This window comes from Macaca nemestrina, chromosome 7, assembly GCF_043159975.1.
Source record: "Macaca nemestrina isolate mMacNem1 chromosome 7, mMacNem.hap1, whole genome shotgun sequence".
NCBI lineage: Eukaryota > Metazoa > Chordata > Mammalia > Primates > Cercopithecidae > Macaca > Macaca nemestrina.
In genome coordinates, this window is record NC_092131.1 from 86,603,958 (window position 1) to 86,618,668 (window position 14,711).

Consider the following 14,711-nt stretch of genomic DNA (forward strand, 5'->3'; position numbering starts at 1 on the left):
TTGACCCATAGAGTGGGCTGGTTTGCAAGGAGAAATCTGGCATGTTTTAATAAGTCTTTTCCTATTGCTATGTGGCTTGTATTCTGCAAAGCACAGAAAGAACAAGGAGAAATTCTCGGAAAACATCAGGCTGCAGGCTCCAAAAATGAAGCCACATGTAAATTCCTTATTGAGTATTGAGGTGCTTTTATTTTCTGATATCAAAATGAATGATATCAATATGGCATGTCCTTAAATACAATGACTGACTCATATCTTCAGTGGAACTTGTCTCTAAAATATGAGCCAAATCATCTGGCATGGACTGCTCTTGCCTTAGCCATTGCTAGCTCTGATTCCATATCTGCCGTTTTCTCCCAAACTCCACTACAACATTCTTGCCTAAGATATTGATAAAGTCCTTCAGTCTTGTACGTTTCTGGGTTTATCTATCCTTGCCCAAAAAACATTTCTCATCTACTTTAATTTTTGATACGTTCTGATTACTTCTGTAAAAATAAATCCATGGAAGCCAAAATATTGCCTGTGTCCACTAGGAGGGATAGTGCAAAACTAAATAAGTGACCATAGGGAAAGTTTCCTCAGAAACCAATACTATCTCCTTTCCAGAAGGAAAGCACCTTTCCTGTGACTTGTACTCACTAGGGCCCTGGAATTATAGAGACTCAATATAATTTCTTATTCACATCTTGCACCCTTAAGTATGTAAGGACAGTTATGATGAAAAATATCAACTAAAAGATACAAATATAGATATGTATACATAAAATGTGTGGTTTTACATATGTAAAACTTCTCTGTTCTAAGGATTTTCCCTTTTCTCATTCATTCCTTATACAATATAATTCTCAAATCCTTTATTGGATGAATTTCTCTCCTTTTGCTAATGGAAAATTTAGGTCAATATTTGGCCTTTTGAGTATAGCATTAAGAACTGAATATAATGGTCTAAATATGACCACTCATATGGATTCGGCATATTAACTATGCCTTAGGTATAGCCATCCCCTGGACAAAATTCCCAACCCTATGATTATTTCATTGAATATTACCTAACTCATTGTCAATGTGTTGGCCCAGAAAAGATTTTCTAACCCCTTCATGAACTGTCAGCTACACGAGGACATGTTACCCTTAGCTTCTCTATTCTAATTATTATTTTTTGACAATGTAGAGTAATGCTCACTATGTCCACATCCTTCCTTGGAGAAATATCCACCCAGCATAATGAATATATCTTACTATTTTTAGGAAAGTCCTTAGAAACGCCTCTGGGGGTTGAGGGTGGCACCATCACGTTTGGCTCACTCCCACAGCAGCCAGTGAGTCATGGACTGATTTCCTCATAGAATAACAGTGGCTCAGCCTGAGTATCTTTCTTGCCCAAAGTGGTAAATGTTTACACAAACTGGAACTCTCCGCTCTCATGGTCAAAGTGATTGGACCAAGGCTTTCTGGGAACCAAAATGCACAGGTCAGCCTGGTAGGGCTGCCGTTAGATAGTTTCTCTTTGTTCAACAATATGTGCCTGCAGGAATAGGCAAGAGTAAGAATGCTAAGGAGGAAGTGAGGAAATCCAGTTTCTTTCTACTCCTAGATCATTTACTATCTATTGGTTTCATACTGGCATTTTGGATATAGTTTTCGTGTTTGTAAAATGAAGTTGAACTAAAAGGTTTCTAAGTGCTTTTATAAGTCTAACATTCTTTTATACTATTTAACAGAGCAAATATTTACTGAGGACTGATTGTGTACAATATAGAGCACGGGAGTAGTCAGAAATTATCCTGCATCAAGGGACTCCAAGACCATCGTCACGCCCACATGCAATCTAGTGGGTCTGAGGTTACCCTAACCAATCCTTGGGCTCCGTCAGAAGCAGAGACAGGGTCTCCTGTGATCTCAGCACTTTGGGAGACCTAGACAGGAGGATCACTTGAGCCCAGGAGTTCAGGGCTAAAGCAAACTATAATTTTGTCACTTCACTTGAGTTTGGGCAATGGAGCAAGACCTCTTCTCTTAAAAAATAAATATTTTTTTAAAAAGTAACAAAGTGGCTTACTGATATGTATATGATTCACTATGTTTGTTTGTGCATTCTTTCATTGTATCTTCAATTATAAGAAAAATTAATTTGAAAATTAGCCTCTAAGTCGATAACTGGGTCATTCAAAACTTCGCAGGAAAATAATATTCCTTTCCATCAAGCTGCTACGCTTGCATTTAATTTCTGTTTTGAAACCTGCAGATATTCAAATTGTAATGTATTAATTTTCAAAACTAGAGTTTCTAAACTTTTGTTTGTTTGTTTGTTTTGAGACGGAGTCTTGTTGTCCCCCAGGCTGGAGTGCAGTGGCCAGATCTCAGCTCACTGCAAGCTCCGCCTCCCGGGTTCACGCCATTCTCCTGCCTCAGCCTCCCGAGTAGCTGGGACTACAGGCACTCGCCATCATGCCCGGCTAATTTTTTATAATTTTCGTAGAGACGGGGTTTCACCGTGTTAGCCAGGATGGTCTCGAACTCCTGACCTCGTGATCTGCTCGCCTCGGCCTCCCAAAGTTCTGAGATTACAGGTGTGAGCCACCGCGCCTGGCTGAGTTTCTAAACTTTTTGAAGGATTCAGATAACTCTTCAACATGCCTTATTGCAATGTTCATGATCAGTCTTTTATTTAAAAGTTTTTAAGTTTAAAAACATAAGTTTTAAAAATTCATCTGAACAGGAAACCACCCACAGTGGCCCAGTGAGACTGCACAGCAATCTCTCACGAGAGGAAGAGGCACTATTTCTAATGTATGAAGATATAGGGTTTTTTTAAAGCACTTTATGTAAGAGTAGTTTACAGATAATATGTGAGGAAGGGAGATGGTACCTCTCAGAAGAATCTGTGTCTCAGCTGGGTTAAGTAGAGCTTTAAAGAGTAATGGGAAGAGAAACCCCATTTCCCAAATTACACAGTTTGACAGAAAATTAGAGAATTCAAATATATGAAAATTCTGATAAATGAAAACTATTTGATAACATGCATTGCGAATTTAGAAATAAATAGTTTCTTGAAATTAGGAGATTAAAAAATGTTTCCAACTAGAGGTTGGTTGGTTGGAGGAAAAATAGGATGTGTGTATGATATCCACTCTGATTTAATTTCTACCTCTCCCCTTCCTCTGTCCAGACCTTTCCCCACACACCCTGCAGGCTCTCACAACTGCTCTGACCAGGCCACACATTGCTGGTCAAATTAAATATTGTCCTTTCCCTATTCTCTTTCTGTTCTTGATCCTTATTTTATTCCTATATTCTTCTCTTCTGTTTATTCTTCTTCCTTCTAGTCTCAGAGAAGATATAAGAAAAGATCAGATATCAGGGGTATTTAGAATAATTTCCAGGTCAGTGAATTTCATGAATTTTAATCATAAGAATTTAGAAACTGAAAACATGTAATGGAGATTTTTTCTAATGAGCGTCCATGCTCCCAATGCCCATTAAAACTCCAATTCCCTTACCTCTGCTTACAGAAGCATCTTCACAACGGATTCATAGACCTGTGAACTCCAGCTTTCTGAGGTTTTATATAGAATGTCAGAGCTGAAAACCTAAGATGAACTTTACACACACATCACCCACCACCCCGCACTAGCTCCCTGTTATCTGTGATTTGACTGACTCGCATGTCCTCTTGTACCCTGTTCCATCCTCTGAGAACATCAGAAAAAGTCTGTATTTCTGGAACTCCTCGAGTGCCCCCTAGTGGACTGAAACTATCAACAACGACCACTTTGCACCAACGTAGCTCACACAACACAGCCCCATTCACTTCACGTTTCCTATGAAGGAAACGGAGGTGGTCAGAAAACAATGTAACTGCCTAGATTGAATGGGGGTTAACAGTGAACCAATTACCACTTTTAAAATGCCATTTCATGGAAATTAATATCTTAAAATAATTTGGCAATTCCCATCTTGTGCAATTTATTTGAATTCTCTGATTTTGTTTTAGAAAATCCAAAAAGATTTTTTGAAGTATTACCATAAGTGATTAATTTATTAGGTTTTAAGAGTATATAAAAAGTGATGAGACATTAGTTTATAATCTACTGAAGAGTACAAAACTACACATGTCTATAATAAAATCAGTAAAATCTATAATAAAATCACACTGCGATCCTAAGCGGAGTGTGAACTAAAAGCTAATGATCCCAGAGGTGGGGGAAATACTTAGGAAGGTTGGACAAGACCTTATAAAGAGGGTGGTCATTTTCCCCTTTCTCTCCTTTTTCATGAGGATAATAGAATAGGATATGGATAAACCTTTATGATGGCTTTTATGACTTTTTATTGGTTTAATATTAGAAAGAATTGATGAACATTTGAAATTATTAAAAGTGATACAACATACTAGGTAGACAAAAATCTACTTTTACTACCACTCCCAATTCTGATTCTTTCATCACTCATTACCCTAATTCTCCCTCCATCTTATCAATTTGGAGTTGATACTTCCAAATGTTTTACTATAGCATTATATACATGTACTAAATACAAAAAAAAACTGAAAATAAATAGTATTTTGGTTATTATTTTTAAATTTAATACAAAATGATACACCTCATGCATACCTTTTTGTAACTCACATTATAAATTCAATAATGTATCTTGTAGAGCTTATTATATTAACACATATGGTAACTTCTGCTACATTGCATCCTATTAGAGATATACTTCAGTTTATATAGTCCTCTCCTATTGATGAAGACTTAAGATGATATGTGATATAGTTTGGATCTGTGTCCCCACCCAAATCTCATGTTGAAATGTAATCCTCAAAGTCACAGGTGAGTGATGACTACCTGGGCTCATGGTGTTGGGATAAAATAATTTGCCATGACTGTTGTAGATAAAGAAAGGCAGATCTATTAAAGAAAGTGTGAAAGTAGTTGCCAGGGAGCAATCAGCAGAAGAGGAGCTGATGGTAAGGAAACAAAGGCTTGCTGGAGATTTTACAGGATGTTTTTGGGTTGCAGAGTGCTACGTGCAGTACTGATAATGCCAAGGTAGCATTATCTAACTAAGGTAGCAAGGAACTAACTTGCATTCTTCTGTCAACTGAGGTTTTGGATGATAGATAGAGGTGTTTGATGATAAGCAGGAAGTCTGTGAGTTATGTATGTTATTTGCTCAGGAGAGCTATAGGTTCCAAGCCATAAAGAAATACCTATAACTTATCTGCTTCCTCTTTCTGTTTATATGTCCTGGACCATGAAAAAAAGGCAGACCTATAGCTTATTTGCTTTATCCCTTTGCTTTCCCCTGGTCCTGCCAGCCTGACTCCTTTTCCCTAATCAGGATTCCACACCCAATGCTGGAGGTCAGGCATGGTAGGAAGTGACTGGGTCATGGGGGTGGATTTCCCCCTTGCTACTGTCCAGAGTGCTCCTGAGATCTGTTTGTTTAAAAGTGTGTAGTACCTTCCTTTCTCTCTGGGTTCTGCTTTTGCCATGTAAGACGGCCTCTCCCTCTTTACCTTCCACCTTGAGTAAAAGCTCCCTGAGGCCTCCCCAAAAGCAGATGCCACTGTGCTTCTTGTACAGTCTATGGAACTGTGAGCTACTTAAATCTCTTTTCTTTATAAATTATCATGTCTCAGCATTTTTTATAACAGTGTGAGAACAGACTAATACAACGGTTTTTTTTAACTATGAAATACAATGCTGCAATAAACTTTTTGAGCATTCTACTTTATTCACATGTTCCCATGTTTCTCCAGGAGCAAAGACTATGAGCCAGTGAAGGCATCTATGTGGCCAATGGTGAAAAACACTCCAGGCAGAGGGAAGATCAGGGACAATGGCTCTGAGGAGGAAGGGAGCAAATTCATGTTGCAATTATTGTGTCGGATGGTTTTCTTTTCTATTACTTTTCTTAATGTACATTGGAGCTATAGTTTATTGTTCATTTCATAATATCTTGCTGAAATTATTGTCCTGATGTATATAGCTATGTGTAGTTTCTTCCAATCAGCCACGAAGGTAATTCTAAAAATCATAAGTCAGCAGGAGGTAAAGGAGAAGGACTGGGACATACAAGGAAAAAATGTTACAGAACAACACTGAGGGAAAAAAAAGAATACCATTGGGCATAAAAATTAGATTTATGTATGCATACACATATATACATGCATTTATATGCATATTTCTATACATACATTTGTATAACAGGGGTACTTATCATAACAGAAATATACATTACATTTTCAAAGCAGTATGAAGAAACATCAAACTATCAATGCAAGAGAAGACAGGCTAAAAAGAAACAAGAAAAAATCAAGAAAACACTATGTAAAACAAATAAATTTAAAATGGATCCAAGCATGTCAGCAATCAAAACATATATTTTTTAAAAAGATTCTCTGATTGAATCAAAATTTAAAATATTGATACATACTACTTGAAAAAAACAGAAAACAATCCTCAAGAAAGCTGAGCATATATGATGGGATTCTTCCCGCTTCTCCTGTGTTTAAGGACTGTAGCCACCTTCCTCATCTGCTTAACCCACTGCATTTGTCCTAAACAACTTCAAAAGAATTTCAATTCTTTTTCTTTTATAATGTCAGTTCTGCTGATGAGGTGGTAAAGGAGGAGTGCAAGAGAAAAATAGCAAGTTAGCTAAATCGGCTTCTGCACAGGTAGACTCTAATATTAGAGAAACAATAAGACAGAGGTAAAAAAAAATAACATTCAGACAGAAAACAGAATGGGGAAAGAAAGGAAAACTGTCAGAGATAAAATACCAAGCAGAAATTAAGATTTATCTTCAGGAAAGAACAAATCTAAACATGAAAGAATTCTGCACCCCAATGGAACAAAGGAAAAAGAAGCCACCTCTGAAAAAGAGCTTTCAATTTTTATCACTGATTTTTTGCAGTTTAGAATATTTTATAAGTTATCTGTATTTGTAATTGCACATTTCTCATTCCTCTGGAAAGAAACTCAATACAGGAAAATCTCATCATCAAAATTATACATGATTATTGTGTGCAAGAGAAATTAGTAAAGCAGTGCATAAAGGTTTCAACTGTTTTGTTTGCGAATGTAATATTTACTTGGAGAGTTGTTATGGACTGAGTTCTATCCGACTCAAAATTTACATATTGAAGCCCTTACCCCCAGTACCTCAGAATATAACGGTGCTTGAAAATAGGGTCTTTAAAGAAATAATTAAGGTAAAATGATGTCACATAGGTGGACTCTAATTCAGTATGACTGCTGTTCTTATAAGAAAAGGAAATTTGGACACAGACATGCGTACCCTCAAGGGCAAGACCATGTAAGGACACAGTGAAAAGGCAACATGATCTGCAAACTTCAGAAGAAATTGACCCTGCTAACAACTTGATCTTGAGCTTCTAGCCTGTGGAACTCTGAGATAATAAATTATGTTGTTTATGTCACCTAGTCTGTGGTATTTTGTTATGCCAGCCTTAGAATATTAATATAAAGGTCAATTTTATTGTCCCATTATATAAGACATATCACAAAAAACAATTTGACTGTTGAGCAAGGATTATAATTACATGACTTACAGATCTTCAGGACCTGCAGGAACAATGACCTAAATTTTGTTCATAATATCTGACTATCAGTTACCAAGTAAGAATAAAAATACCACAGTGTTAGGATGTATAATTTACATTAAATCTTTTCGACAAAAGCCAGAGGATATTGGGTATGTGCTGGTTAAGTCTCAACTCTAAGGAGAGTCAACTGACTTAGTCAAGAAAGCAAACTCCAGGGTGGTCACCCACTGTTGTTATTAACACATAAGGCCACAACAGAGGAAACTACAGTTCAGCTACCCACAGCTTGAATAATACCCAAAGCTTTGCTAAATAGCATAGGCAATATTAGATGTTGGGTTTTTATTTGCAAAACTAGTGACATATTAGGTAGCATAATGAATGATAGAAAATGGTGTTTTAATAAAGGTATTTAAGATACATGTTTCAACAAAAGTATTTTAGAGGCACACCCTACCCTTGAAATACAGGATATAAACATCTAGAACAACTGTACCTTGCACTCTTAAGAATGATACCAAAGATTTAATCCCTAAAAGATTCTATGTCCAGTCAGTGGTGTGCACAGCTGAATGGATAAACAAATTGTGCTTTATCCATATAATAAGATACTACTCAGCAATAGCAATAATGAAAGACTGATACACATGAGAACATGGGGGAATCTAAAAAACGCGACGAATGAAAGAAACCAGGCACAAAAGAGTATGTATGATTCCATTGATTTGAAGTCTATAATGGGTAAAGTAAATCTAAGGTGATAGAAATAAGAACATCTATTGTCTCCAGAAGGTGAGTTGACTAGAAAGGCGCACATAAAACTTTCTAGGGTGACAGAAATATTCTGTCTACAGATGGTTTTGCAATTATCATTGTCTTCTCCCTCCATCTGAAGGAAATAGAAAATCAAAAAATAATGATGTATTAAGAGAGTTACATGCAAGAAAAATGACTTAGAATTATAATCTCCAGACACATCCTCATAGGTGAATGAATGCCTGTTTGTGTGGTATGCTAAAACCTTTTAAAATTGATTTCAATTTGCGCCAATGGTATAATAGTATTCTGTGTATAATGTGCACAAAATGTTAATAGTAAAATTAATTTTATTAACATAGTAACAATATTTCCAAATTCTTAATAAAATTATTGTAAAGTTTTCTCATAATTATATAACAATAATGTAAATAAAACAATAAGTAAGTAAAACAATAAATCAATAGAGAAATAAAACAAGAAAACTACTTTGATATCTCAGGCAGGAGTGGGAGGGGAGATGGAGGATGCTTTCCAGTTGCTTGAAGTCCTTGGTGCATGTCTCAGTCTAGTACAATCAGGAAAGAGAAACCATATAATTTCAACAGAAAGATTTTAAGGATTAATAAACAGAGTGTTAGAGTAACAAGAGAATGAATAATATGAAAAACAGAAAACTCTGCTATTCCTATTCCTGTAGGAATAGCAGACATAAGGTGCAGCCTCTACTCCTAGGGCAGGGTAGGATAACCAGGGAAGAGGCCTCTAGCCCTACCCTCAGGGCTGAGACCCAGATGTTATTGAAAAGACACAGCTGTGGCTCACTGGATGAAAGGGAAGTCGCTGTGGTGCTGTACCAGCAGAACTTGCTAGAAATCCACCCTCTAGAACATGGCAGAAAATCATCCTCTAGGACACTGGGGAAAGCTGTTCACGGGGAAGTGTCTCACTGCAGGCTGTCTTCCACAGAATCACCCCAAAACAGGGGGGTTCTGAAGGAAACTCCTGGGCACTGTGCACTGCAGGAAACTGGTGCAAGTGCTCTGCGTGAACTGGACACTGGAGAAGACTCCCATGGTGCAGGATCCTGATGAGTGAGCACACGGAAAGCAGAAAGCAAAACCTTTTCTTCCTGACTCTCTACTACAAAGCTTAACATTGTGTCAACTGGCAAAGGAAAATGGTCGAAGGTTCCAGATCCACCTTCACAGAAGAAGCAAGAGTGAATTTAGAGCTGAGAGTCAATAAATTGATTCCTTCAACTACTTCAAGCTTCTCTATGCAACACACACATTCTTCTACACACATTTGAAACATGTACAACAACAAAATAATTCTATACTTCTATCTCCTTCGAGATACAGAAATCCGCCTTGCAACTGAAGAACTTTTCATTCTTTCTCCAAAATGAAGAGATGCACAACCCCAAAAGTCATTGACTTTATCACTGATTACATTAATAGTTCTTCAAATTCAGGGACAGTCCTTCCTAAATTTTTTTTTAAAAGCAGGATCTTGTTCTGTCATCCAGGCTAGAGAACGGTGTCATGATCACAACTCAGTGTAACTTTGAACTCCTGGGCCCATGCAATCCTCCTGAGTAGCTAGGACTACAGGTGGGCACCACCATGCCTGGCTAATTTTTTTAATTGTTTGTAGAGATGTTGTCTTGCTATGTTGCCCAGGCTGGTCTTGAAATCCTTGCCTCAAGTGATCCTCCTGCCTCAGCCTCCCACAGTGCAGAAACTACAGGTGAGAGCCACTTCACTCAGCCTGAAAATTCTGTTACCTTTACACTAAATTATAAAGTTTATTTCCAACAGCTTGTACATAAGATAAAAACACGATGTAGGGAGAGAAGAAAATGTTTAGCATATGTGCTGTTGTCTCCCAATCAGGGCTCTAGCTTGATCTTCAGTAAAATGTTCCGCCTTTCAATTAGGGTACCTGTTTCTGGGTGATGGAATATGTGGTAAGATCAGTTAATTACAAGAAAATTCAGAATTCTTTCTGAACAGTCAGAATGATTGATATCATTGATAAAATAACTCATAATCTCCACTTTCTTAATATAATTCCTTATTTTGGAAAGTTTCTCCTACAAATCATGTACTTATATAAAAGCAACAAATTATTAATAGAAGGAAGCAAGACTACTTTGATTTTTCAGGCAGAAGTGAATGCTTCTCCCTGAAGGCAGAAGGGGAATGCTCTCCCAGCTGCTTAGGGTCCTTGGTATGAAATTTATTTTTCTTTAATATTCAGTTTGAGATCAGAATCAAAAGAAATGGGCAGTTCTTTCTCAAATCGATCTGCATAAAGTGCTCATGATACTATGATGAGTCCTTTTGGGCAGCGTGGCTGAGCTGATGACAATGAGTCACTTGAAAGTATTTGTCTTATCAGTGGTAGATGAGAGTGTGGTCCAAAACCAGCAAAGAAGGAAGGGACTGAGGCAGGAACATTAAATGAGCATACATTTCTTTTTCATAATTTTATATATCTGACACATCATTCACCTTCCTCACAGCATTCCAGAAATCACTTAAACATATTTATCACATGTAGTCATATCACCACATCCTAAAACATACTGTTGACATCTTGGTTCACCATTTGGCTAAGGAGTGCCATTGCCCACAATTTACTAATTTGATCTATATTTTCAGGGTCCCTATGCACCTACCCTCGTAGACATTATAGTATGAGCTAAATGGCAGCTAAAGAGCCCTCTCCTTCTCCTTCTCCTTTTCCTCCGAAGCACTGGTTATCCTCCGAGGCAGCAAGCAGACAAGGAGTTTCTTATACAGTTCTTTCCACTCTAGACATAAGACAGTCACACATTTATACTTTCCAGCAGCTGCCTGGAATCCAGTACCATTGTAACTCTTATCAGTATTTCTAACAGAGCTTGGCATCGCAAAACTTACCACATGACAGATTATCAAAATGTTACTATAAAAGAATCGATCTTTGGCCAGGTTCAGTGGCTCATGCCTATAATACTAGTACTTTGGGGGGCCGAGGTTGGAGGATTGCTTGAGCTCAGGAGTTTGAAACCAGCCTGGGCAACATAGTGAGACCTTTTCTCTACTAAAAATAAAATTTAAAAAAAAATCAGCCAGGCATGGTGGTGTGCACCTGTAGTCTCAGCTACTCAGGAAGCTGACTGAGGTGGGAGAATTGCTTGAGGCTGGGGGTGTGGGTCAAGGCTGCAGTGAGCTATGATCATGCCACTGCACTCCAGCCTAGGTGAATGAGTAAAACCCTATCTCCAAAAAAAGAATCAATCTTTAATATTTCAATAGTGAAACCATGTAACAACAGAGTGAAAGCAACAAGTATAAGTGTCAGTAGCTAGAAGAGATGAATGGAATTTCATAGAAAAACTTACAGTGTAGATTTGCATAATTAATATATCAATAGAATAGAAGCTATTTTTATAACTGTGAAAAAGTCTTTGGAGAAACACTGATGAATTCTAAATCTTCATTCTCCTTGTGCACTATTCCTAGTTGCCAGAACTCACATCGCTGTGACAATTTTCTGAGTCCTTCATGATTCTAATGAAACTTTCACCGTTGGCTAATAATTTCTCATAATTCTTCCTAAATAGAGTTACTGAGACAAGATACCCTGAAACCTGAATAGCACAGTTAAAGCCAGAAAAAACAAATTCTAAGAAAATACCCTATGAATGACCAGCTCAAGAATGCAAACTTGCAAGGTAAGAACATGAGAAGCTTATCTTTTGTTTTCTGGGTTAGTTGAGAGATTAAATGATAAATGAAAACCAAGGTTATCCTAGACCATATCAACATTCCCATAGTCAACCACTTAATGCAGTCACGGTCAAGGAAAGGTCCTTGAGAACCTGATTGTTAGGTGATAAGAAGTATGTCTCCTCCATCATTCTAGAATACTATTTCCTATTATGCAGTTTCTTCAATTAACAAAAAGCTTCTAAAACAAAGTTTACCTGACATGGGACACAGCAGGAATTGCAGAATTATATAGAAATGCCTGGATGTGCTCAGCTTTCTTTGCCTCACTCACCATCCTAAAAGCAAGAGATCTTTGAAAATGCCACAGGAAGATACACTGAGTCTCTGAAAACTTCTCTAGCATAGGCAGTTTGTGTTCAGCTCCCCCTGCAGACCCAGGCACTGTGGCACCCGCAGCACAGAAGTACTCAGCAGCATCACTCCAATGCACAGAGGGTTTCCTCAGGTTGAAGGAATATTGACTCCTCTTAAATTCAGCCTCAAAGCCTTTAATGCCTTGAACCACAGTGTCTCCTGAAAAGTACTTCAGGAGCAGCTGGAGGCCTTGGCCGGGGGACTGGACATACCAGAAGAGAGAAGGTGTTGCCCCATAGGAATAGTTACATCTCAACTCCAGTGAGGCTCCTTCAGAGACAGTGATATGGATATCAGGCTGGGTCACTGACTGGGCTCTGGCAGTTCCTGGAAAAACAATGTGCTATCAGTGAAAGCAGTGCAGACTCAGTATAAAAAGTAAGCATTTCTAGTCAGAACCTGTGAAACTAAAGACCATAAAGAAATTTTACTCACTCAGGACAAAATGTATCCCCAGCAGTGGGATGAACACCAGGAGCATGGCTGAGCAAGGGAAACACTATAGGCTCTTTTCTGCAAGATCTCCAGAGAACAAGAAGGAAAGTGGCTGAAGAGACCAAGAACAAGAAGTGTGCGGAAGGTTTGCTGGACGAGCTCCTTGCTTATATAAAACTACAAAACCTGCAGAGATGAATGTGGTTGCTTTTAAACCTCTGATTCTTGTCACTTGTCTCTGTCTAGAAAGAACTCAACCAGCTGCAGGAAGAAGAAACTGAGCAGTGAATTGATCTTCAACAGAAACAAAAGCTCCAGTTTGTGCAGCCTCGCCCTCTGGAGGCCAAGTGCAGAACGGGAGTTTAGCAGAGACCGCTCATTAGTGTGTTCTTCCTGTTTTCTGAGATGTATCAAAACTTCCACAGGACGTGTTTCCTCCTGACCAAATCTATGATGGTGTTTTAGTGCTAGAGTCCATTAGCAATAAGATTTCACGTAAAAATGGAGTAATACGTCACCTCACAGAGGAATCGTTATTGAAAGTATATCAGAATTTAGATATGAGTCCACGAGAGTCTGGGCTCAGACCAATTGCCCTGGACTGAGTTTTGGATGGTTCAGTGTTGCCACAGTGGTGATGGAGGATGGTAGAGACATTTCCCTCGGATGGTGCTTGTGCAGCCATACAGGAAAAGATTTCACATAAGGAGAGTAGTGCCTCCATGCAACTAATGACAAGGCATAACTCATGATGGGAAGGCTTTGCCTCTAGGGGTAAAGAAAATAAAACTACAGAAACCTCTTGGGCTGAAGGAAATACAACCACAACAAGCGAGAAATAAAAGTTGAAATTTAAAAATAAAAACAAATAATAATAAATGTAGATGGGAACAAAAATAAAACTCTGAAAACATGAGAATGGAGAAAGTCACTGCTTTTTCTGTGGTTAATGGGACCCTTGACAAAGTCAGAATACTTCTTTCCTTTGATTTGAAAGTATAAGCCCAGTTCTCTCTTTGGGTTCTTGATTCACTTGTTCCTGTCGGAAAAGATTGTCTTGAATGAAGAAAATTAAGTAATGCTATCATTTTGTAAAAGTGTAGCCTTTGAGTGTAAACTTCTAATTCTTAATGCCATATGCTCATTTCCCTTCTCTTGAATATTTCTTCCTAAATTAAAGAATAGAAATAAAATGGAAATAGACTAAAATTCACAAGAGTAGAAAAAAATGAAGGTCATCTGGTGAAGGTCATCTGGTGACATATTTCTAGGAGACAGAAAGTAGGTGGGATTATATTGAAGATTAAAGCAGAGCAGAAAAAAAAATATTCGAAAATAAGCTATGAGGAACAACTTCTTCTGAATTTCAGAATGGTGGTCATTTTAACTTTTCTCAAAGTTGCTGAGCATTTGCAAAGCCCAGTGTGCTCAAAGTCAAAGGCCATAGGATTGTGTGATGTCTTGGAACATTGCCTCTTGCTCTGCACTGGAAGAATGTAAAGGAATTATTCAATCCCCTATAGTAGTAGAAGCAACACCTCATAGTTAAATAAGATCATAAATAGAATATTCTCACTGAAGGGTGTTGGCAGCATTCTAAGAAACACATGATTACCTGGAAGATTTAAGGGTCTCCAAACACAGCCCCAAATACCAAAATGCATGGTTCATTTAAAGGAAGCAAAAAATCAGAAATGAAAAAAATAGGCAGTGAAAGAGAAAATTTAAAACTAATCAGCTCTGTTTTAGGTACTAAAAAAAAACGTAGTATTTGAATAGTCCTACTATGCATTAACATACTCTTA

At 37.8% G+C, this 14,711-nt stretch overlaps 1 gene segment (V, D, J or C); it reads right to left on the reverse strand.

Annotated features, from left to right (window-relative positions):
* Positions 1-3,797: 3,797 nt before the first annotated feature.
* Positions 3,798-13,349, reverse strand: LOC105496608 (T cell receptor alpha variable 8-3-like). The segment is given in 3 exon segments: positions 3,798-8,900; positions 12,389-12,798; positions 12,907-13,349. Coding segments are annotated over 3 exon segments (564 nt in total).
* Between the last annotated feature and the right edge of the window lie 1,362 nt (positions 13,350-14,711).